This window comes from Manis pentadactyla, chromosome 4 (genome assembly GCF_030020395.1).
Source record: "Manis pentadactyla isolate mManPen7 chromosome 4, mManPen7.hap1, whole genome shotgun sequence".
In the NCBI taxonomy this organism is placed as follows: Eukaryota; Metazoa; Chordata; class Mammalia; order Pholidota; family Manidae; genus Manis; species Manis pentadactyla.
In genome coordinates, this window is record NC_080022.1 from 11,714,886 (window position 1) to 11,741,490 (window position 26,605).

Consider the following 26,605-nt stretch of genomic DNA (forward strand, 5'->3'; position numbering starts at 1 on the left):
ATGGATCAGGAATGAGCTAATACAACAAAGAACTCAGAAGTAGTCACTAAGAAACGTTCTATGCTTTCTCTTAGAGATTAGCACATGTGAGTGGTGTCTGGGCCCTGGGTGCCTTCCTTCTATGAGAACAGAAAAATACTTGATAATCACCTTAATAAAAATCAGCCTTAAAAATGAATTTTAACAAATTGTGAATAGAATCCTAATTCATTAGTTTGCTACTGCTCACAAACCACATTTTCTTTAAAAAATCTGTCCATCCACATAGGTCCTGGCTCTACATACATTTTACAACTTATTTTAAATATCCCCACCTTCTCTTTTGCACCATCAATTATTTTCTTCTTAGTTCTTTATATTTTCTTTGTATGACTGGTTTATTGTCTGTCTTCTCCCAGTAGACCCTGCTTCTTTGCCCACACCTACATCTGTAGTACCTAGGACAGCACTGGGCATATACTCTCTATAGATTAAGGCATAAAAATGAATAAACAAAAGAATGAATGCAGTCACTTTTCAAGCCTTGGGAACTTGATAACTTACTGATAACCACTCTCCACCCCTTAGCTAGTACTTCAGTACACACAAGATGGCAACCTAATCAGTTTCCACATCCCCTCTTCACTAAGTATTATATTGTATGTAGTCTGAACAAAAACCATGAAAAGCAGGTATTACTATCTCTACCCTAAAGGTGAGGCGAATGAGATGTTAAATAACCTGTCTCAAGTCACCCTGTTACTAAGCAACAGAGATGGAATGCAAACCTGTGTTTGCCTGGCACAAAAAACATGCTCTTGATGGTATTACCAACCAGCCTCCCTCCCTCCCATAACACATTCCTCCCACCACTTTAGGTCATGAGGACCTAACAATGAGTAGTACCTTTAACTATTAGCCAAATGGTCTTTTTTCCCCTAAGCCTCTGTAATACCTAGTTATAGCACCAGATCTTCTTAGAGTGGGACTAAGTGAACAGAGAACTCTCTGGGATACTTACCAGATCTAGAGTGTTTCTTAAAGTTAACAAGTAGGTCTTCAGTAAGAAATGAAGGTGTATGTTCACAAACAAACTTAAATAAGAATGTTTATTGCAGCTATACTCAAAGTGGAAAGAACCCAAGTATCTACTCAAAGGGAGAACAGATTTAAAAGAAGTATATTCGCATTACGGAGTACTCACAGCAATGAAAAGGAATAAACCATTGACAGACACAACACGATCACTCTCAAAAAGACCAAGATGAATCTCAAAAAAATTCTGTTAGAAGTCAGAACAGTGGTTACCTCTGCGGGGAGTGGTACTGGCAGGAAAGGCACATTGAAGAACTTTTGGAAGTGACAGAAGTACTTTGTTATCTTGATCTAAATGATGATCACATGACTGTATACATATGCAGAAAAGTCTCTGAGTGAAGCACTTAAGATGTGTTTGTTTTACTGTATGTAAATTATGTTTCAATAAAGTATTATTAAGAAAAAAAGAATGGCTAATGTAAAAGCTGGTAGAGTGACGTGAACTGTGAGCTATGTTAATACTATTGTTGCAATGGCGTCACCCACTTCTTTTACCAGTAAACAAATACCAGCAATCCACTGTCAGAATTAAAACTCCTTATGTGAAGTCTTCAAGAACACATTGCTCACATAAAATGCAACCACCCTGTAACTCATCTTGTAAGTAAATCAAATAGCAGGGAACATTTTAAGATTGACAATGGGATTTCAGAAGTCTTAGTAAAATGGAAGAGAAGGCAAAATAGGAACACAGCATAAAAGCCAACAAATCAAATATAAAATCCACAGCTCATAATCACTTCCAGAGAGAACTATGGAAAAAAAATGAAATTATCAGGGGTGCTACTTATTTAAAAAATAGAATCAATTAAAGCCCAGTTCAAGAGTTTACCTCCCAAGGAAGAGAGGAGAGGTAATTTCTGAGCTTTGAAAGGACAGACTCTCAGAACTGGAGTTGGTATTTTAAGTTAAGAAATGACCAATCACAACTCTCACCTCCCTAGGAAGAGCCCCTGTATGTTCTTTACAAAATCTCAAAGATACAAGAGCTGGAATATTTGAGAACTGGCCTGATCCTGATTGTATAGAGAATTAACAGCCAAACAACATACACTGGGCATGAGCTGCTCTGTCGAGTGTCCTAGAAACCAACAGGAGCCCTAGGGTCACTCCTGGGGAAGAAGGTAGAAATGCCCAAGGATAGTTATTTACTGTGTTTGCCCATATAGGATTGGCCTTCTGTAATTTCCCTCAGAACATAAAGTTAATAAATCTAAATAGCACTGGACATACATAGGGATAAAGCATCATACAAAATGAAGTTTACTGTAGTCATAAAACGATGAGGTTCCGTTGTGGGTAATTATGTGGACACTTGAAAATAAATGAAACCCTACGTGGTTTGAGAGTTTTACTAAACAGGGAACCCAAGAGCAACCAAAATCTGCTTGTCAAGATGGTAACTAGACAGGAACACAACATGTAGATACAAAAGCTCAGAATTCTAAGGGAAGTCACTGCTTAATCTCAATGACACTCCAGACTTCTACGTAAAACAAAAAAAGGCTTACAGAGTTTTAAGGAAGGATAGAAAAAGCTCAGGAGTTGGACCAAATGAATAAAAATTGAAGAATGAAGGATTTTTCAATATGGATAAAATTTAATACATTTTGGTAACCATTACACTTGGTAATCAAGATAAGATCCATAGGTAGAATTAGTTGGGTCTTCTCATTCACAAAAAAAATAGTAAAATAGTAAGATCAATGAAATGTTTTTTAAGACACACAGTAGAAGCATGGAATGTATTTGAAAGGCAGGCATGTCCTCTTGCTACATGTCTGATATTTACAGTAGATAACCATCCACTTCTCCATCCCCAAAGACCTGGTATTCTCAGAACACATTTGCATTTGATGATAGTTTTAAAAAATGTACTGTGTTTACATGCAAAACAATGTTAAAAAGCAGAATCTAATGCTTATGAGTATACTAATACAATTATTCTAAAAAATTCCACATTCAGCTATTTCAATGTCAGCACTGACGCCTGTGACCTAAGTCAAGGTAAGGACTGGGTGATCTTTTCCAGAACATTCTCCTGTCAGCTGTTTTAGTTATACCTGGTGCTAGGTGTCAGTACTAGACTCCTTTGTTTGTTTGGACATTTCTTGGTGACATTACCACAGGTTCAGAAAAGAGGAGAGAACCTAAGACTAAGCCTTTCCTCTAGACACAGGACAGAAAGCTTCATCAATGGACCCAAGGGCCCTATGCACATCATTTTTAAGGTATCATATACACAGTAAGAGAAACAGTGACACTATGGGCAGCTATTTCTGGACAATTTCAGCATTTCCAGCTTCTAAGGATATTCTTGTCTTCCTACAAACAGCACCAATATGCTTTCTTTTTCCTGACCCTGACTCCAAAAGTCAACTAGTTTTTCTGCTGGATTACTCAGTGATTACTCTGGGCAGCTAGAAAGACCTTGGCTGTGCGAGATCAGAATAAAAGAGAGAGGTTGCCTTCAGCATCCTGCTGCTCCCCAGCTAAAAATTTTAAAGCGGCAAGTCCTGTTGGTATTTAAAAATTCTCTAAGCTATGAAAAAGTTTCTTCAGATGACATACCCTCTGCTCATGAACCTTTCCTGACTAATGATAGACATAATAGCCAAGGTAGCTTAGTTATTCCCCCAAAATTCAATGGAATGTAAATGACTAAGGGCAACTAGAAGTAAAGAAAATGCAATCACAGCAAAACAAAGAAAAATAAACTACAAAAAAGAATTTTAAGAGGAGGGGAAAAAAGGATAATTTTACAGTGGAGAAATTTAATAAACACTATCTCAGCCAGGTTATCAAAGTTAACATCAACAATGATCAATTATGGTAACAGTATGTACCCTTGATAGGATGTGAATGTGAAGGGTACTTTACAGTTGTGCTCTTCCTCCCCAAACCTGTAACTCTAATCTAACCACAGGAAAAACACCAGGAAACCCAAACTGAATGACAGTCCAAAAAATACCTGACAGTACTCCTCAAAACTGTCAAGATCATCAAACAAGGAAATGCTGGGAAACTGTCACAGCCAAGAAGAACCTAGAGAGACAGAAAGACTAAATATATGTATTCAGGATGGGATCTTGGAACAGAAAAAGGACATCAGATAAAAAAAAATAAGTAAATCTGAATAGGAAGAATGAACTTTAATAATAATGCATCAATACTGGTTCATTAGTTGTCATATACTAATGCAAGAGGTTTAATGCAAGATGTAGGGCATATGTAAACTGCTCTATTCTAAAATTTAAAAGTCTATTTATGAAGTTAAAAGAAACCGGTAATGTGAAATAATTAGAGGAAAAAAACCTCACATCATGGCAGGGTAGAAAGAACACAGGCTTTAGAGACAAAATCTTGGGTCTCAATCACTATTCTATCACTTATTGGTTGTGATCTTAGAAAAATTACTAGGTGATTCTCTGAGCTTCAGTTTCCTCATCTGTAAGACGGGGATAGTGGTAGTGCCAACCTAACTGGGTTGATTTGAAGGTTAGATATGTGTAACAAATCTGGGACAACCTACACCCCACCCCAAAGCCCTCTCAAGGTCTTACACATTTCCTCAGACAGCAAGGCCACTCATTCTTGGTTGACGAGGGTAAAAGAGCTATTTCTACCAAGCAGCAGCTAAGAGAGCATAGCGCAGCCATTCTGCTTCCTTAGCAACAGTTAGGGAGTCTGGTTTGGCACATTACATATCCACCTAACAGACTGTGATGACAAAGTGATGTTAGAGACCATACAATAAGAAAGCAGGAAGATTTCACAGGGATCCAGGATTTCCAAATTCAGGTAGGCTGACAATCAACTGGGACATTTTATCTTTTTTAAAAATGCAGATCTACCACTCTATCCCCCAATCCTTTGAGATTAGGTAAGTTTACTAAGAGGTTGAAGAATCTTTATTTTTTAGTAAGCATCCCAGGTTATTTGGAGAAAAGTGATCTGGTATATGGTTCTTGGGGAACAGTGAGTGGTCTTGTCTCTTCTTCTTTATACACAGGAGGAAACTGAGGCCCAAAAAAAGCAGAAGTAGTTAGGTTCAGAGGCAAGCAGTAGCTCAGGAGTTACAAGGCCAAGATCACAACAGGCATCTAGGTTGTGTATCTCTGTCCTTGAGAGTGTTTTTCTAAAACAAAAGACCTGAACCACAAGCCATCACTTGGAATTGCATGTGTGGGAAGACTAAATGGGAAGAAAGGGAAAAGGGAAAAAGAAATCCTTGGGAAAGAAGATTCTATGGGGAGAATGTGGTGAGAAAATCAACTGTGCTCTAGGACTTGTCAACAGAAATGACAGGCTGAGGTTGAAATCTTTACCAATTGTTTATAGACTCCCAGCATTTACAGACTCTCCTAACTGTGTAAACTTCTAAGACTGAAATTTGTTCTTTTGTAAATGGGTGTGGACTAATCTTAAGGACTTCTGAAAATCTGAACATTGCAATTTTTTAAATTAAAGTATCACTGATAAACAATTTATGATGGTTTCAAATACACAACACAGTGGTTCACTATTCATCCATATTATCAAGTCCTCACCCCCTCCATTGCGGTCACTGTCTATCAACATAGTCAGATGTTACAGAGTCATTAATTGTATTCTCTGTGCTGTACTACTGTCCCGTGACCTACCTATATTGTGATTGTAAATTACTGTGTCCCTTATCCCCTTTTACCTCCCTCCCCACTCACCCTCCCCTTTGGTAACCATTAGTCCCTTTCTCGGTGTCTGTGAGTCTACTGCTATTTTGTTCCTTCTGTTTTGCTTTGCTGTTATTCTCCACAAATGAGCGAAATTATCTGGTCTTTGTCCTTCTCCACCTGGCGTATTTCACTGAGCATAATACCCTTCTAGATCCATCCATGTTGTTGCAAATGACAGGATTTCTTTTTGTGGCTAAATAATATTCCATTGTGTGTATGTACCACATATTCTTTATCCATTCATCTATTGATGGACACTTAGGTTGTTTCCATATTTTGGCTATTTGCAAACAATGCAGCGATAAACATAGGGGTGCCTATGTCTTTTTGAAGCAGAAGCAGAAGTAATTAAGTTCAGAGGCAAGCAGTAGCTCAGGATTTATAAGGCCAAGATTATAACAGGCATCTAGGTTTGATATCTCTGTCCTGAGTGTGTTTTTCTAAAACAAAAGACCTGAACCACAAGCCATCACTTGGAATTGCATGTGTGGGAAGACTAAATGGGAAGAAAAGGAAAAGATAATTTTTCTAAGATCTTGTTTTCTTTGGTTAAATTCCTAGGAGTGGAATTACTGGGTCAAGCAGTATTTCTATTTTTAGTTTTTTGTGGAACCTCCATATTACTTTCCACACAACATTGCAATTTTAAGGATAAAAATTTCAACTTGAAACTTTCTATCTTGATTAAAAGTAATCAAAAATGGCAGTGACTTATGATGGTGTTATATATTAAACAGAAGCCAAAATCAGCCTGTTTGAAAAAAAGAGTACTTCAGAAACAGTGGCTTAAACATTAGTCTTTTGAAGTACCTGTTCCAAGAACTGCTCATCTGCTTCAGGAACTGATATGAGTCAGACAAATGTGATTAAGAATTAAGGTGTTACCTTAGTACAATACGGAAGATGAAACATTCAACTTCCTAGAACCAACTGGCAAAGACTACATCCTAAACAACTGTACATTCTTAATCACTGGCCAGGGTTTCCAATGGTTTCTGTTCTGTTCCACCCTCAATTATTTTATCTGAGTGATAAAGCCATCAAGAGAGGACTTCCACCAGTTCCACACCTTCCCATTCACCAGCATCATATATTCCCTCATGTTTCTTTGGGTAAAATGGTCAGTGTTCCTATCTACTGCCACCGTCTCCACTTGTATAGTAGATTCTGCCTCCCTCACAACCTGAGCTCACTGCTCTAACAATTCTTCTTCTCTATCCAAATCAACTCCTCCCTCTAAAAAGATTATTTCCCATCAGCAATAAACATGCTATAATATGCAATCCTAAAAACAAACAAAAAAACAAACCTCTGAATTCTACATTCACCTCCACTTAGCACTTCATTTCTTTGCTCTCCTTTACAGCAAAACCCTTAAAAAAATTAATGTACTGTTTGTATTTAACTGTCACACCACACTCTCCCAGTTTCCTACTACTTTTCTAGTCTTTTGCTGTTTCCCCCTCTCCTCCCAGATCTCTAAATGCTGGAGGTCTCCCAGCCTCCTCTCTTCATTCCCTCCCCTAATACTCTCATCCAGTCTCATGGTTTTAAATTCATCTATTGCTAATGACTCCCATTTGGCTATCTGCACACGTCTCTAGTATGCATTTCTCCCCTGAACTCCAATACATACATCTCCACCTGGATGTCCTAATGTGCATTTCAAAATTAACATGTTTCAAACTAATTTCACATCTCTCCTGCACTTTGCCAACACTGACTTCCCACAGTCTTACCCATCTCAGTTAATGGCATGGGCATTCCCTCCCTCAAAATGCCCACGCTAAAAATCCTTACAGCCACCTTTGACTCCTCTCTTGAACACTCCACTTCCAAACCATGGGCAAATCCCATGGCTGTTATCCACTAGTTTTTAACTTTCTCCTAACACTCTAGTCTACGTCACCATCATTTCGTTCCTAGATGATTACTACCACTTCTTAAATGGTATCCGTATTTCCACACTTGTCCTCTTACACAGTCTTCTCAGAAACTGAAATGACCTGCCATTTCACTCAAAGAATACGATAAAGCCCTTAAAACAGCCAGAAAGACTTACATGTATGACACCCTCTCCTACATGATTTGTCTACACTCCTCTCCTGGTACACTCTCCTTTGTTCATTCTATTCTAGTTACACAGGATTCCTCATTATCCCTTGACTACCCCAAACACACTCCCACCTCTGGATTTTCGCACTGGCTATTGTTTGGAATATCCACATGGTTCACTTCTTGTATCCAACAAGTTTTTGTTCTAATGTCACTTTCTCCATGACATCTACCCTGATCACCCTAATTATAACCCGTACTATTCCTGAGTCCCCCTTAGCATGCTACAGTTTTGCTTCAGTAGCATTAACCATCTTCTAACATACTATAGATTTGTTATTTTTAGTATCTTGTTTTCTCTCATTCAAATTTAATCTCCATTCGGAGTGGGATTTTTTTGTCTGTCTGATTTACTCACGTATCCCTGACATCTAAACAATACCAAGCACAGAGTAGGCAATCATAGATATTTGCTTCATGAACAAATGAAGGATTAGAGAAGAATTAACTGAACAAATAGAAGGGCTGTGCTGTTCTGCAATCATAGTATCAGCTGGTCATGGGGATGGTAGTACAGCACGAAGAATATAGCCAATGAGTGATTGCAATGGGGTATGGGGGGGACATGATAACAGGGGTGAATGTAGTAACCACATTGTTTTTTCATGTGAAACCTCCATAAGAGTGTATATCAATAATACCTTAATAATAAATAAATAAATAAGAATATATCCAATGATTCTGCTACATCTTCCTATGTTGTTGACAAGATAGTAACTGCACTAGTGGGGGTGAGGATTTAAGAATACAGGTAACTGTTGAACCACTGTGATGTATACTTGAAACCAATGTAAGATTGTATATCAACTATGCTTCAATAAAAAAAAAAAAAGGAAGGCTGTGCTATTTTAAATGCCAAACTCTTACAACAATTAATTACTTAATAGTACACTTAAATGTTCAAAGAGATAAAAAACTAAGCCTCTAAATATTTATTCTCCATTCCAGCAAATGGGCCCACTATCTGCTTAGCTGTACAAACCTGAAACCTAAGTGAGCCTCGACGGACCCTCTCACCTCCCTATATCCAATCCATCAAGAAGCCTATCAATTTTAACATGAAAATTCAGCTCAAATTCATCCACTTCTCTTTATTTCCACTACTAGGACTCTAATCCAAGCCATCACAGTCTCTCCCCTGTACTATTTTGATAGCCTTCCACCTGTTTTCTCTGCTTTAGTTTCTTGCCTTCTTCAATCCATTTCCTAAATAGCAGCAGAGGTGTTCTTTACAATGTAACTGGATCGTAATACCCCTCTGCTTATCATCTCACAACACGAGTGGGCTCCTGCCTATATCCAACCCTGACTGTGCCACTCTGCCCCTTGTTCATGATGCTCTAGCCACAAAGGTCAGTTTTCAGGTCCTCCAACAAGTCCTGTCTTCTGCTGCCCAGGTCTGCATCTGCTGTTCTCACTCCCCTCCGCTGTTCAGCCTTCAGATCATAGCAAAAAAATGGTGCTTCCGATTTAGTGTAATTCTCATTCTGTACCTCATTCCTTGAGTGTTTCCCTTCATAATTCCTAACAATTTGCTTGTTTTTTTGTTTCTTCTCCATTACAATATAAGCTCCATGGAAGCAGAGACAGCAATGGCAGGTGTAAAAAGTAGGCAGAGGTACTTCATTCGAAGTGTCTGAGAAGCACTAGCTGTGGGTCTCTCACCCGTATAAGCTGTCATTCTAATACTCTTCGCCATCACGTTCCCTCCAGGTGGAGCACTTCTATCATTTCAAAAGGAACTAAAGAGAAGCCTTCATGAGCAAATCCCATTAATTCCAATGCTATGGATTGAACTGTGTCTTCACAAAATTCTCAGGTTGAAGCCCTACTCCCAGTGTGGTGGCATTTGGAGATGGTTCCTTTGGGAGATAACTAGGGTTAGATGAAGTTGAGGGGGTGTGGCCCTTATGATGGGATTAGTGCTCTTATAAAGATAGGAAGAGGCACTAGATTCTCTGCCATGTGAGGACAAAGTGAAAAGGCAGCGGTCTGAAAGACAGGAAGAGAGCCCTCACCAGCACCCTGATTTAGACTCCTCGCCTCCAGAACTGTGAGAAATACATTTTTGTTGTGTAAGTCATCCAGTCTACGGTATTTTGTTATGGCAGCCTGAGCTGACTAAGACACCAATCAAAATGAGAATGCTCCCGTCTCACCTGCACTATAACCCAAGTAAGTGTGTCAGGAAGACACCTGATGCACAGCATTCTCTATCCAGACTGTTCCCAAACCAAATCTGCTCCACTGCTTGTCTGATGCTCTTCTCCACACAGCTATACTTTTGAAGGCTGAGCACTGTGAACTTCAAATACTCATTGCTTTAAATATTCAAAAGCTTTAAGATTTCACAGCTGGCGCCGAAGGGTGGTGGGCACCCTCCCCTCAGCCACCTTCCAGCCTATCCACCTCTTTGCACTAACATGGGTGAGTCATGCACACTGAAACCTATCAACAACTGTGTTTTGTTCAGAAAGACTCACTGATGTTTCAGTTAGGAAGTAATTTTGGTTGGGACTCAGACAGCATATAGAAACATCTCCTCAGGCAATCTTCCCATGGGATTTCTGCCTAAATGAGAATCTCAAAGGACTCTTTACTAAACTATTACTCGTTTGTTTAAAAAGTAAACATTTCAAAAAGCTCAGCTTTTCCCCCTCAAAAGCTAGGCTCTAAATGTTGATTAGAATGAAGCAGTAACTAGATTCTTTTGAGACAATCTGTCAGAATGTTTAAACATTCAGGAGCTTCTATGAATCTGAATTACCAAGTCAGTTACTTCTCTCATACTTGTACCTTGGAGATTTCAAAACACAGTCTTTAAGCTTGGTATTAAAAAAAAAAATCCTATGTCCCTCTTATAGAGAGAAATAAGAAAAAAATAAGCAAAGCAGCTTGTAGTAGGCTATGACGGTTGCAAAGTCCAGAGTCCACTTCTACAAGAAAGAGCAACACCACGCCAAATTATCAACGGCATAAAGCTTGGTTACAAGACAGAGAAGGGCAGTATTGTCACTGGAACAATCAAAGCTGCTCTGAAATGGGACCTGAAGACACTCAGTTCAGTGGCAATGGGATGCTAAAGCTGACAAGACCCTCTGTATTTTAGGATCTGTGGTTCCAAATATGAGTCAATATTGCACTTAAGTGCAAAAGGGGACAAAGGGCTAGAAAAGGAAACTCTCCAAAGTACAAAATGTTGAGGATCCTAAAAAGCATTAACCTTCAAATAATTTTAATAAAGAACTTCACCTGTACAAAACCCAACCCACCTTTTGAGTATCCACTGTTATGCTCCTCCCTCCTATAGTTGCCTCAGCAGGAGAAAGAAACAAGGGCTTATAGCTTTGGGAAAGCAAAATGTAGCTGCTTCTCATAAAAAAGTTTTAAGCCCCTGGCCTAGACATTCATTGTAGAAATAAAGGGAAACATAAACTAGTCTCCCAACCCATTTAAAAATAGAATTCTCTAGTCCTAATCCACATTTCTCTCTGAGAGATGCAGTAACTTGTTCACAGTTACATGGAGAATTGGAAACTATGCCAGGAAATGAAATTCACGTCTCCTTACTCTTAAGCTCTTCTTAATATACCCTGCTGACTCCCACTTAATAATCAAAATAGGAATTCAGACCTAAATAAGTAAGGAATCTGTCTAAGGAAAACCCTAGTCTCCTTAGTCTTAGAGTGAATTCCAAACTTGAAAAGCCAAATGAAGAATGTTTGGGGAAAGTTTGCCAACAATCTAGCAGGATACTTCATGCTCAGTAGACTCTCTATCACACCAGACCCTCCAATCTTATAACTATACCTTTTCAAGTTGTCCTGCCTCATGAGTGCAAAAACAATGGTGTTTTTATATGTTTTTTCCTAAGAAAGATTAGGTCAAAAAGGAGAAACTAATCTCACTTCCCTTTGCCAGAATTCTGGCATAGTGGGACTATGCAGGAATGTACCTACTGTGGATCTTCTCAGACTCCAAGTAACCAGCAGAGGCATGTTCCACACATTCCCCAAGTATCTGAGCTGGCAGCAACAAAAGGTATTCACAGACCTTAGTCCTGGGACAATACCTTCTGTCAGTCAACTACAGTTCTCACGACTCTGTTTCTGCTCACTCTTTACTTCATACAAAAGAGTATATCACACCTATACAAGTGATTGAGAAAACCACACAGATGAATTCACACAGCAGTATAGCAATTTTGGCAGGGCACCAATTACTAACGATAAAGTATAAAAAAAAAATCTTTTTTTACTTCAAAGAACTTACACAAGCACGTTACTCTTAGCATTCACACAGCAGATCTGACAAAAGGACCTCGGGCCCCAGTAACCTGCCCTTAAGACCAAAACCAAAAAGGACCAGGTAGAGTTTCTATGCAAAGGAAGTTACCTGGTAAGAAGACAAAGATAAGCATTTTATCTCTTACCTGAAGCCAAAGGTCGGATCCACTCTTTGCTATTTAGGTCAAGTCTCCAGAGGTCATTGAAGGCAGCATTGCAGCTGCTCTGGGTACAGCCTCCAAACACATACATGGACTGATTAGCATCATAATAGCATGCACCTAGAAATAAAACAATAAACGAATAACTGATGTTTAATTTTGAAGTCCTTCTAACGCCTTACCCAGAGCCCGTATCTATCAGATCAATTATTTGACACGTTCTGACACTGTTACTGGATACCAACTTTATATAACCAGCCTGCTGTCTTCAGGTTGGTATTATACTAACCTTTAAAGTAAGACCCAGAGAAAACTATGGAAATGTTACTTCTGAGCACAGTAAGCCAACTGACAATGATATCATTAAATAAGACAGTGTAATTTCAGCGGGAACACACAAGAATTCAGATTAAGAGTGCTCAGTGAATGAAATTTCAGCACAGCTTCATAATTAACCTAAACCTGCATCATTATCCTCTAGGGCTAGGCAAAGACAGTCGGTGCTAACAGATGTACTCTCCTCCCATTTCTCTCCTCCAGTCCTCCTCTTACTGTTTGTTTTCAAGTGAAACCTGAAGCACAAGCCAATAAACAGGTCTTTGTGTGAAAGAGAGTGTAACAGAAAAAATTTTAATCAATGCCATGAAATTGCCACATGTAAAGACCAATGTAGCTCAGTGATCCCAGAAGTAGTATGATTCCAAAGCAACTGAGAGAAAAAGCATGGAGTCATTAAGCCCCTATGCGTATTCACAAGCCATTAAGGCAGGCTTGTTGATGCTGAATAAAAAACCAGTGCAGTAAGTAATATTTAAAAAGCACTAAGGCCTCTGAGAAGAGCCTTTTTAACTAGATGATTGTGTACACCTCACCAATGGACACCATTTGGAACAAGAGGCAATGACGGTGAACGGGGCTGTTCCCCTAAAACTGGAAAACCAGAAGAGTCTAGACGAGAGGCATGACAGCTGAGCTCTGCCCCCGTACTTCCCATGGGAAAGCTCATTTAATCTCTATCCTTTGGAGAAGATGACCACATTCCTTACAGTCCTGCATTTACCATCTTGGATCTCAGGAAAAGGGCTGAGCAAAACTTTCTTTTCTACCCATTTCACAGTGGGAAAAAAGGACCCCTGAATGTTCACATGAAACTAGGCTAAAAGAGTTAAACGGAAAAGAAATTCAGAGATTCAAACCATTAGTGCATGGTTTCAGCTTATTTGTCGGTCTAATTCACTTTGGCACATCACTGTTTTTAAGATCTCTTCTGAAGTCTGGCACCACTTACTCGAGCTCAGAAAAATGGAGATACCACTGTGGCGATTGCCTCTGTGACACATGCTAGCATTGGGGTAACCCTCCTTTTTCCTCTCCTTGACTCAGCCCACCCAGTAGGCCCTTTAAGGAACCTCTACACTAGGAAGGCCAAGTCAGAAAATTGGATGAGTTAAGAGATAATAAAAATAGTGGCTTCAGTTACTTACACCCAGTAATTTCAGTCAGTGCGAAGAGTAAATCCAAATCATCTGACCTGACACTGAGCAACAAGGGAGCTGCAGACTTTTCAAATTAACAGACACATGAAAGAAACTAGAGATGTGAAGAAATGAAATACCATCTAATCATCAATACGCTCACACCTTAAAATACTTCCTGTATTTCCAGAACACACACTACAATGGTAGATGAAAATTTAAATGATCTTACACTTTCCACTGACTTCCTCCACTTTCGAAAAAAATTATCTGTATCTAAAACAGTTTTTTAAACCACATCCCAAGGAAAGTCTATTAAGTAAAAGCCTATGAAATCCCATTGATCATGTTTCAGATTTGTTAAGAGCTACAAATAACAAAGGATCAAGTTAGATGATATCAGATAAACAAAAAGTATAATTACTGGAGCTACATTTTAGTCTCCACTAAAGGAGCTGAGTTTCAGCTATGCTGGTTTTCTCATACCTTATTTGACAGAGCTACTCCAACAAATGGGATAATTTTGAATAGAAACTGGTGCCAGGTCTAAAAAAAATCCTTCTCCTTTTACTAGTCCATACCTCCAGAACAGAAATTAGCCATGTTCTACAGCCTCTGAAACCTTAATCTGTGCCCATTATAACAATATTTAGTAAGACATACCCATGATTGTATAACTAAAAGAGTGAAGGGCTCACTATATCTCACCAGACCTAAAACATCAACTCTTGGCAGCTGTTTCCACTGTGTAGCAAAAGAGCATAGAGCTTTTATTTCTCAGAGGTAGCAACATTCTTCTTCTCTATTTGGACTGAAAACCCAGGGAGCAGCTGGGCCCCACGAGGTCCTTACCGCATGTATTTTAATCCTACACTAAAATAAGGCGATCAGCATTTTCCTGCTTCTCTTTGAGCAAACAAAGGTTCCTGGAAGAGGAAGGCACAGCCCAAACTATGCAAAGCTTATGGGACTGAAATGTAAGTTTCACACACTGTATTTTCAATGTCTAGCAGCAATTATCAACGAAGCTTGGAGAGGAAGGGAGTCGATTTAGGCAGCTATGTTTAGAACTCACATATAATAGAATAAGAAAATAGTCATTAATAATACACTCAAATATTTTAAGCATCCCACTGAACTTTGTTTATTGTCTATTTTTATTTAAGACACCTACATGCCGGTTTAGGTGGGGGTGGGGAGACCCAACATGTTCAATGGGCCTTTAGAAAAAAATTAAGAACTTTGAGCAAATACCAGTGCTCAAGCAGTCATTTCCCCTTTACCAAAGTTCTCCACCCAAACAGAATGCTTTCCTTTCACAACTTCTAGACCACTAAATACAAAATTAAAGTTCCTAATACAGTATGAACACTCTGCTAAGAAATAACATTGAGAATGTTTATTCCAATTGCTAAATTTCTTCAAATTTTCTGAAATGAATTTATCTGCTCCATGAATGACTATTACAAGACACATACCTCAAGTTAGCATCTAATAATCCCTATTCAAAGATAATCAAATATTCATAATTACACACAGCAAGCAAATGGTTCTTCAGCATTCTGAATACTTCCCTACTAATATAATCTTCTCATGTGCAAGGTCTTCCAGTTATTTATTTTCCATGGTGCCTGGTAGTCACTCAATAAATGTTCAATTAACTCTAATTTTGGCACTTTCAGATGTTAAGTTCTCTTTTGTTTCCCCACTTGTCTCCAGGGAAAGGTCCTGAGGCATTTATCTCATGCTGAAGAGACTATGCTGTCATGTGTCACACATTTACAAGCCAGGACATATTTGATAAGGCCTGTAGCTGGAGACACAACAGACTGAAAAGGACATCCTACATTAATCAAGAAATCAAGGCTTATATGATTGGTCAAGTACACTCACCAAAAACTAGGAGAACTGGCCTCATTTTACTTCCCCCGCCCCGTTTTTGTCCCAGATTTTTATACAGGCAACAAGCTATACTGCTCGTATCTCTGTTACATTTAATTCCACAGAATTTAGTAGATGTCAACTATGAACCAGTTGTTGTGAAAGGTACACAGATGTCTAAGACACAGGACCTGCCTGTCTTCAGCAGACAACAGTCCTGCGGAGGAGACTTCACCACCACCCTGTCACTCTGCAGTTTAAAACATATTTTTACAAGTGTTTTCTCAATTAAGTTTCCAAGCAACCTTGTGACATAAACAGAACTTGCCACACTATTTTACAGATGAGGAAATGATGGGTTAGGAGAGCCAAAGACCTTGCTTCCCAAGCTTAAGTTCTTTTGCAGGCAGCCTCTCCTACACAGATAATCATGGTAAAAGAGGGTAATAAATAGTAAGAGGAAGGCATGAAAAGTGTATTAAGGGAGTATAAGAGAACAAAGAAAAGAGCTTAATCTCCATGATGGGGGCTTTCAGAACAGTTTCTGGAGAAGGTGGCTTCTGCTTTGTCTCTGAGATGGGTTTTAGTGGACAGGACCTTTTCAGTCAATTAATGAGGGACAAACAAGGCTAGGGAAGAAAAAGGAATGGGAGGGAAAGGGAAAATGAAATCAGGGCATCCAAGCAAAGGTATGAAGCAGGGAAGTTTAAAATACCAAGGAGTCTCATGTGGGTGGAGCCTGGTTGCGTAAGGATGAGGCAGTTGAGTTAGGCTTAAAAATTAAGCTGGGCCTTAGAAGCCAGGTAGAATGGAAACCTTGCATGCAGTGTGCAAAGACTGAAGCTTTTGGGCAGAGGAAAAACAAGCCTGGTCTTAAGTTTCAGATTTGCAGCTCTTCTCCTGTCACTCTGGGCAGGTTAATTCTGTGTGCGGGATCATTCCACTCACTGTAGGCCAGGTAGCATTCCTGATCCTTGCCTACTAAATGCTTTAGTGTTTCCAGGCAAGACAGTAAACAACAGCCTTACACATTTCCAAATGCCCTAGGAGGTAACACTGTCCCCAGTTTTAGAGATGGTTGCCAACAGTGTCTAGTCCAGGTTCAGATGATGAGAAACGAAGGCAAGAAGACCATTTAGAAAGAATTAGGAAAGATGGATTGATTAGCTCATAATGTTGAGTAATGGGTGGCGGTGGGGGGTTGGGGGTGAAAGATGTGAGAGATTGCAGAGACAGAACAGAATCACCAGGGTTTGACTTTTGTTGAGGGAAGAAGAGAAATTGAAGAGGAATCCAAGATTTCGAGCTTGTGTAATTGAGAGAATGATAATGCCATTAATTAAATTAGGGAGAGGAGAGAATTGGGGGAGGGGGGGTATCACATTTCTGAGTTCCATTTTTAGCTGACTAAATATGAAATGTGTTATCTCTGTGGCCATATGAGCAAAGACTTGGAAATTTTAGGTCTCAAACTTAACATGACTTAGGAATAAGAAATAAAACTGAACTCAAGGGAGAACTACAGAGTAGAGAGGAGCTAGGGAAAAATATGAAAGGAATTCCTTGTTTTCACCCTATTGTGAAAACTGCCCATTTCCCTGTAACCATCCTCTTCAGTTTGCCAGCTAGATAGCATGTAGAGACAGATGGAAGGAAAAATGAGAGACAGACCAAAAGACACTAGAGAGACAATAAAACACAGAGCACCTTAAAAAAAAAATCTATGGTACCTTTTCTTGAATTTCAAATGAAGATATGAAAAAATGTTTAAGTACAAACAAGTATCAAAACTCGCAACCTGTGAACTTCTGGGCGCTTCCTACTATGCTATTCCTTTCTACTTGCCCTTCAAACAACTGCCTCTATTTTGTGGAATATTCTTTTCAGAAGTAGTTAACTAAAATATTTTTTCCCTATCAGAACGCTGGACTGATGCTATCATAATTATTTACCCCCGAATATTTCCTATTCTGGCTTCCGTTTACCCAGATTTATTTGATTGCCCTTAAATCAAATGTAGGGTTCTAAAACTACAGTAGGCACTTGACCAACACAGGTTTGAATTGTGCAGGTCCATTTATACATAAACTTTTTTTCCAGTAAATACATTGGAAAGCTTTTTAAAGACATAACAGTTGGAAAAAAGTTATTTTCTCTAGCTTTCTTTACTGTATGAATATAGTATATAACACATATAACATACAAAATACTTGTTAATTGACCATTATCAGGCTACTAGTTTTGACCCTTTGTGCCCAGAAGTTCACAGGTTGCGAGTTTTGATACTTGTTTGTACTTAAACATCTTTTTCATATCTTCACTTGAAATTCAAGAAAAGGTACCATAGATATTTTTTTTAAAGGAGGCTACTAGTAGTTGAGTTTTGGGGGTGTTAGGCTGTACATTGATTTTTAACTGAGTTGGGGGTTGGTGCCCCTAACCCCTGTTGATGCTCAAGGGTCAACTGCACTTGTTTCAAAAAACTGTCTTAGAAAAACAGTCTTCAATCTTTAGAAACCTTGTTTCTACTTCTTATCCCGATTATGTGTAGGTAACTGACGTTACCCCTCCCTCAAAGATACTGCACCTCATATGGGTCCTCCTGTAATTTCATTAAATGTTCTCAGCAAGCATTCATTTATAGTCTATTCTAGCTACTGTCAAAGTGTGGTCTGTGGATTCCTGAAAACACTCGGGATTCCTTCAAAACTATTTATAACAAGAAAAAGAGGAAGAGGAGGAGGAGGAGGAGGAGGAGGAGGAGGAGGAGGAGAACTGCCTTTTCCCCTGTGTTGACATTTGCACTAATACTGCTAAAGCAATGCTGGGTAAGTCCGTTACAGCCTGAGCAGGAATCAAGGCAGGGGCACTCAACTGTTCTGGTGATCATGTGCTTCACTGTCACACACTCAGTTCAACGCAAAAAAACAAGCCAGTTCTGGCTTCACAGATCCCTGTAGGGTCTGAAATGGTCTCACAGACACCATTCTCCCTAGGGGTCTAGGGGGTCACACTTTGAGATCCACTGTTCTAGGAAGTGGACACTTAAATAAAAATAGCTCCTTGAGAGAACTGACAACACAATAGGGTGGCCTGTTCTTTTAATCTATTTAGATCAATTCAAAGACAATGATTAGTTATAATTATTTCCTCAACTCTCTCTGGATACAAGAGGATAATACATGGTCTGGGGTATCCAGCCTCCAATAAGCCTCACTTCCTGGCAGTCACATACTTGGTCAATCCCTGTGTGACCAACAGAACAGAGAAGAAAAGATGGTATTTCACTTCACGGATTAGGTTGTGAAAGACACCATGGCTTCCATGTTGGCCTCCGTCTCTCTCTCGCTCTCTCAGATCATTCATTCTGTGTCAAGCCAGCAGCCAGGTCCATGTGCTAAGTAAGGAACTGCAGACTCTTCTCAACAGTTACTTAAGTGAGCTTGGAAGCAGATCCCCTGGGCCCCAGTCAAGCATTCAGGTGACTGCAGCCCTGGCTGCCAGACTGACTGCAACCTCCTGAGAGACCCTGAGCCAGAACCTCCCAGCTAAGCTACTCTCAAATTCCTAACCCTCAGAACTCTGAGATAATACATGTTGTTTTAAGCTGCTAAGTTTTGGGGGTAATTTTTATGCAACAACATGGGTAAGTAATACCCTCTCCTTTCTCTCAAGAGTTGAAAATACAGTTTTAAAAAATACATACATATATGCTAACAATGAAAAACAATGTAAGTTAAGTGCCAAATTATTATTCCAGACAACATAAGCTCAAGACAGAAAAGAATTTTCTGTTGGCAAAAGAGTTGAGAAAGGTTTCGTAAAGGAGCTAGGCTTCAACTGAGTCCTCAAGGAAAGGCAGGCTTCAGCTAGGCAGACGGGAATATTCCAAGGAGGAAGAAGCAAGTATGGCAAAGGACTGTTTGAAAGTAGAGAGCTCTTGGGAAAAGCTGGGAGATGAAGTGGTAAATTTAGACAGAGGTCAAAGTAAAGAGGGCTTTTAATATAAGACTAAGTGAAGCTTTTATCTTGTAGGCAATAGGCACTGAAGGTTTTTGAATAGGGAAGTAATATAATTAAAGCTGTGATGATGAGAACTTTCTAAGAGCACCCCCTCCCATGAGCTTTCTTTATGCAGAACCAATAATAAATACACCATTACTGACCTAAGATACACCATATATCAATTTCGCTTTGATGGAAGTATATGAATCGCTAATAGAATAAAATGGTGCCTACAAAAAAAATCAATTAAAATATGGTTAATTCTAGAGTAATTCAAAAACTCTAAATTATGTCTATTTGTCAGATCATTTTATTATTTTACTCTTCAAATTTGTATTTTATAATCATACTCTTCAGGTTCAAAATTTTTGTGTGACCCCAAATTCAGTGTTTGTTGACATATATATACTATGTTAAAATAAAGAATTATTATAAGACTTAGTGCTAAACTCTGGCTACTCCCTCAGCGGGATCCCAGAAATACCTCTCCTTTGTTTTCCTCTTACTTGAAGTCAGATGTTTAAAATTCTAACCAGAACACCTTGACGTCTTTGGAGTAGATACACTAGAGAAGTCCAGTGAAAAAGCAGAAAATTATACCAAAGTGCCTGCAATGTATTTAGGCTCACACTCTTCCCTATTTCTAATAATAAAATTAAGATAAAACTTCATTTTTACCTTCTCTTCATTAAAAAGACAAAATACTTGCCTCCAAAGTAGTTTTTGGAAACATGACCAGAGGCATGGTGGGACCTGATTTCACGTATGCCTCTTGATTACTCAAGTTATCTATGAATACTTACTGATTCACAGTAAGTAAATACTTACTGTGTGAGAACCGCTGAGTGATTGGGGTTCCAGGATAAGGGTAAGTCCGACTCTCCCACTGAATGTTTCCTTCCTGGACAGCCTTTATGAAACCATGATAACACTGGTGGGCTACACCTAAAGACAAAAATAACAAATGCCTCAGCCTGGATACTTCACTTGTAAATCAAGTTATTAAAACTGAATCTATTAACTAACTGTCTTATCACTTTTATAAGACATAAGTTTCTTTAAGGAACTCCAAATTTCTTTGATTTTTTCATTCAAAGAAAAAGAAACAGGATCACAGAATTTCAAAACTGGAAGATGCAATCCTTCCATTTTAGCAAGGTTCAGGAAGGTTAAGGTTACATATTAGCTCACATTTTAACTCTGCTTCCCTTTGTCATATCATGAGGCAACACATCAAAATAATGTATTATTTACTCCAAAACAAAAGGGCTGGAGGTAATTTAGCTTTGAGGGAAAGAGTATGGTGAAATAGTGTGTGGAATTTAACAGATGTTCAGTAAATATGGTTAAACCATGGCAACTAAGCACTGTCCATCTTAAATCAGGAGGTGCTAATTAGCTTACTGTGGATTATAAAACAATGAATTTATAAGTACGGAAAACTTTTTTAAAAAGTGAGAGCTTTTACTATAATGGTAGTAGGTACATGTCATTATAGATTTGTTCAAACTCACAGAATGTACAGGACCAAGTGTGAACCCTAAAGTAAACTATGGACTTTGGATGATAATGATGTGTCAATGTATGTCCATCGATTTGAACAATGTACCATTCTAGTGGGGGACTGTTAACATGTGCACATGTGGAGGCAAAGATTATACGGGAAAGCTCTAAATCTTCTGTTCAGTTTTGCTGTGAACCTAAAACTACTCTAAAAAATGAAGTCTATTTTTTAAAAAGTGAGAGCTTTATATTTCTGGAATAGTCTATTTTTTTTCTTTTTTTCTTCTTCTAATTAAGGCTAGTATTGATCTACACTCTTATGAAGGTTTCACATGAGCAACGTTGTGGTTCCAACATTCACCCATGTTATCAAGTTGCCCCCCACACCCCACTGCAATCACTGTTCATCGGCACAGTAAGATGCTAGAGTCATTACTTGTCTTCTCCGTGCTATACTGCCTTCCTCATGACCTACCTATATTGTGAGTGCTAATTATAATGCCCCTTAATCTCCTTCTCCGTCCCTCTCCACCCACCCTCCCCAGCCCCTGCCTTTTGGTAATTGCTAGTCCCTTCTTGGAGTCCGTGAGTCTGCTGCTGTTTTTGAACAGTCTATTTTCTAACACATGAATGATTACTTCAAAAAACACCACTTTGAATGAAAAGTACAACCAATTATGTTACATTTTGGAAGACTGTATCATTCCTGAATTTATGCCATCTAAGTTGATCCTTAAAGAAGGATCATAGTACTTACAAATGTTTTCCAGTGATGATTAATAGCCATTGGTTGAACTCAGTTAAGAACTGGAATATATGGCCATCTTTAATGTGTGACAGCACTGCCAACTACACACTGATGAGTAAGTAGCAGATTTGCAAATGCTGAACTGAGGTAAGGCAGTAATGAATTAAATTGAGAGGGGAAAAGAAGCAGTTTTGGCAGTGACTTTCCCCAGAAGATCTAACACCATGAGTACCAGGTTAGGGTTCCTCTATCTTAAAAAAAGATCAAATGTATGAAGGCCAAATGAAACCTAAGAGTAAATTAATATACTTGGTTAGATCACAGCCTCTCACCTCTCAATTTTAGAGGTGAAACCACCTATTTTCACAGTGTAGGGAGCCAATCTCTCCTGACAAGTCCATTAACTCTGCAAACAAAAGCAGGCTGTGCACACCAGTGTTACCAGTGTTACCAGTTATGAGCAGATCAGCACAGGGCCCAGTAAGCAGTTCCAATGCAGCTGGTCCTTACCCTTCAGGTTGGACTTTGAGCAACTAACAAGGATCGCACTCCCCATGTCAACCACCCCAATGCAAGGAAAAGATTTTCAGATTGATTCTAATCTAAAGGTTTTTCGCTCTCAAAACTCTAGCTGCCTTATACTCACCAGAAAAGAACAAACTGATACAACCCTTGCTTTGATTAAACTGGCCTGATCATCTTCTTTCAAAAAATAGGCCCTTTCCACTGAAATAGAAAGAAGCTGAATAACTTGCTATATATTAATTAAAAATACAGTATAGCTAGTAGCCTCAACATGTAGCTATCATTGAAACCTTGATTAGAAAACGGAGGGAAATAAAGGAGACACTTATGTTTGAAAGTAAAAGGCAGAAGGCCTGTGCTGCTCAGAGATAAAATCAAACGGTAAATGCTTTTGCTATCTCCCATTTGCCACAATTAGCTACTGTAAGAGACAACATGGTATCCTCATAAAGCACATGAACTATAAAGCCAGACTGCCTGAATAGTGTATCTTGAAACCTCCAATTACTACCTGTGTGACCTTGGTAAGTTACTTAACTGCAACGTGCTCTGTTTCTTCACTTGTAAAATGGAGACAATACTTTTGCCTCACTCAGTTTCATCATCTATTCATAGTCTGACATGAAGATTGTAGAGCAGTTATAATAATGCCAGACAGTAACAGCTATAGTAATGTTAGCTATTATTGTTCTCCCATATCCATCCTTATGTTGCCTACTGAAGAACAATATAATTCACCAGATCAACCCTCAAAATATGCAGAAAAAAATCTCATTTTAAAACTGCAAATTGGATTATGTATTACAGTATTCAAGCTGTTCATAAACTAACCAGGATAAAGAGAAAAGAAAAATGTAGTTTTAACTGCCTCACCCTACCTTTTAGGACAATAACTTCAAGGGAGAAAAGAGAAAATGATACTGGGAGTTTAAAAATAAATCATTCAAGTAAACTTTGGCTTTCCACAGTACCTTTGATAAGTCGATACCACTGTTTACAGACAAGGGCTGCCGTTTTGTGTTCCTGGTATGGTGACAGAAAGGACAGGATGTACTCCAAAACTTCTTCTGGCAGCTCAGACATCGACCTATTATGTCTAGTTTCCTCAACCTCCAATACTGGGTGGGGTTCTTCATCTTGCTCCATTGTCCCTTCCAACACAGTTTCTTCTTGGTCCACAGCCATGAAACTGTCATCTTCACTGTCTGTGGAGCTGGCCATGACATTCCACTCGACAGCTAGAGAGGGAAAGAAAGAAACATTAATATATACAGGCAGAAGCTTTGCAATACCACAGGCATGTACGTCTGAGCTATTCATGATTTCTTTTAGACCCTCAATATGAAATCTGTTCTTTAGCACTTTCCCACACTAGTTGGGAGCCATCTTAATCTGACAGGTACAGCTCAAACACCAAGCCCACTCCAAATGTCTAACAAATCCCTAAAGGCTTCTGACTGTATTTTTTCCCTCCACTGAAAACCAGAATGACAGCCAAGTTCTGCTATAACAATAAACTGAGAAAACTCGTTCTTTAACAATTCCTCCAACTCAAGGATATGACTGGCAGACAGCAAATGGAGTAGCAACTAGACTCCTTTGGCCAGTAACAAGATTTCAAACTTAGAAGGAAAAGCTAACCATGGGTCCTACAAGAGTAAAAAGAACATTCTGAGGATGTAGACTAAGAAATAACAGTTTTTCTAGCTTTTACTAAGACAATTCACTTAAGAGGATAATAAATGTTCCAAGAATAGTATTAACTAGTTAAAATACCAAATACAAGGAAATATTTATATTAGAAAACATTATAACAGATCAAGGGAGTAAAAATCTGGAAACAATACCAATGCCCATCAACATCAGGACAGATAAATTGTGAATCAGCCACATAGTGGAATACTCTTCAGCAAAGAGCCATATACACACACAGATAAATCTCTCAAACACAATACTGAGTAAAAGAAGGCAGAAGAGAGTAACACAGTACATGAACACACTTATATCAAATTCAAAACTAGGCAAAACTAATTTATGCTGTTTCAAGTGAGCATAGTAGGAAGCTTCTGGGGTGCTGGTAATGTTGTTACCTGCCTGGATAATAATGGTTAAACAGATGTGTTCAGTTTGTGAAAAATTCACCAACCTGAATACTAATGCACTTCTCTAAAGCTTACCAAAACAAGCCATTGTCAACAATTACCTCTAGTGGAGGAAATTACTTTAAAAAAATCATTACAGGAGATTCACAAATTTCTTCTCTGTGCTATCTGTATTCTCTAAATTTTCTGGAAAGAGTACAACATGATAAACACATAGAGAGGCAGGCAACCATTCATACTACTCACTCTCTCTCCTGATGCTTCATTTTATGAAGGTAAAACAGTAAAATAAGGAAATGCAGTGATTTATGTAATAAGTGTGTCACAGGTTAGATTCTCCAGGCAACACATGATAGAACAGAATTAGGAATGAAAAAAGGTTTAATGGGGAGAACTCTTGCAAGAAGAATAAAGGAAACAGCAGGACTGGACAGGAGGAGCCATCAGACCACAATGCCAACCTGCCAAACAAAGCCTGTCCAACAGAGGGCTCAAGAGCAAGGAGAGCCAGTAAGAGGATTCTAGTACTGGGTGGGAAGGCCAAGCTATTCTATCAACTTTAGCTATTGGCTGGAGGCTACTCTGAAAGGAGCAGGACCTTGGCTCCAAGGCTCAGGCAGATCCTGAAGGGACTAACAGCTTTCTTTAGCTACACTCTTTACAATGGGTAACAAGTCCTTTCTTGAAAGGACATCTGAGTTTATTATTTTCTAATACATCTATTCCCTTTGACCATACTCACCTACCCAGACCTTCCACAGTGCCAATCCACCTTACAAATCCCTTCCAGCACTGATGAGAAGAATAAGAAAGAATAGGAAGAAAAGAGTTATCTTGAAATATACTTTGGAGCTTTAAGAAAGATCCGAAATGTCATAAAAGGTTAGGGGAGGGGATGGAGAGCAGAGCAAAAAACAGAAACCTTTCACCCCACCTCTACCATTCCTGCAATTCATATATTAACTATGCACATCTTAAAAAATGGAAGAATGATCACAATGCAGAAAATGAAAATATGAATCAGAACTCATGAAACTATTTCAGAGATATCTACCAAATTATCTCATGGTACTGCAATGTGTCGTAGTGACATGGCTGCCAGAATCTTGACCATGATGTACAGCTGGTGGCTAACTGGCAGGAGAAGAGTAGCCTAAATCCTCCCAGTTTGGTGTGATGAGGGGTGTGTGGATTAGGGAGCCTGGAAGAGGGAGAACAGCAGCAATTCCTTCCACTTCCCAAAAGTAGAGAACTACTGTAATTAAGTTTACTATAAATGGTATTAGATAAATGATCCTAGATAGTTAGCCCCCACCAACACCACTTTGGGTGAGCTGGGTTTTTTTCCTTCTATTGAAGTATGGTTGATATACAATCTAATATTGGTTTTAAATGTACAACACAGTGGTTCAACAGTTACCCATATTATTAAATCCTGGCTGAGCTGTTTTTCCACATGTTCAATTTACTAGAGAAAGGTCTTTCCATTTCCAGTCCCAATTCCTATCCTAAAAAGTACAGTCATGTAAAATATACAATTTACAATTCTTCTTTGGCAAAAAAAAAAAAGTGCCTTCACCTATTGGAAAATGTTACTTCCTATATTACCTCTTTTTCTTTCCCATGCAAGTTATCACCTCCCATCTCCCATCGGCTATCTTCTCTAATGTTTATGGACTTTCCCATATTTTTAACTTCCACTCAGCTCAAGTTCACCAAGGAAAAGAATCCACAGAAACAGACTCCTTGAGTTTGGCTGTATCATTCATATTTAAATTAAATATAACATCTCAAAAATACAGTTGTTCCCTTATACAATATCCTGACAGACTGTGAGCTTAGGGTCTGCTGCAGAACAAAACTGAATCAATGAAGACTGCAAAGGTTATTTACACTTCTCTTTTTTTCCCAAGTAAAAAAAATAAACGAGCTCAATAAAACAACTTCTTGCTCCCCTTCCAAATTTTCTCAAACCACAATTAGCAAGCCTAAATAAAATGACTAACACTCTT

At 38.8% G+C, this 26,605-nt stretch overlaps 1 protein-coding gene across 2 annotated transcripts in view; it reads right to left on the minus strand.

Annotated features, from left to right (window-relative positions):
• Positions 1 to 26,605, minus strand: part of FBXO42 (F-box protein 42) — a 94,471-nt gene that overhangs the window by 22,108 nt on the left and 45,758 nt on the right. The window contains exons 2-4 of one of the 2 annotated variants that reach the window (XM_036914372.2): positions 23,463 to 23,729; positions 20,544 to 20,660; positions 12,340 to 12,474 (exon numbers count right to left, since the gene is read on the minus strand). In XM_036914372.2, the coding sequence (XP_036770267.2) occupies positions 12,340 to 12,474; positions 20,544 to 20,660; positions 23,463 to 23,712 (502 nt within the window). In that variant the 5' untranslated portion in view covers positions 23,713 to 23,729. Of the gene's footprint in view, positions 1 to 12,339; positions 12,475 to 19,876; positions 19,946 to 20,543; positions 20,661 to 23,462; positions 23,730 to 26,605 lie in introns of those variants that run through there. The other variant, XM_036914374.2, reaches the window with a different exon arrangement.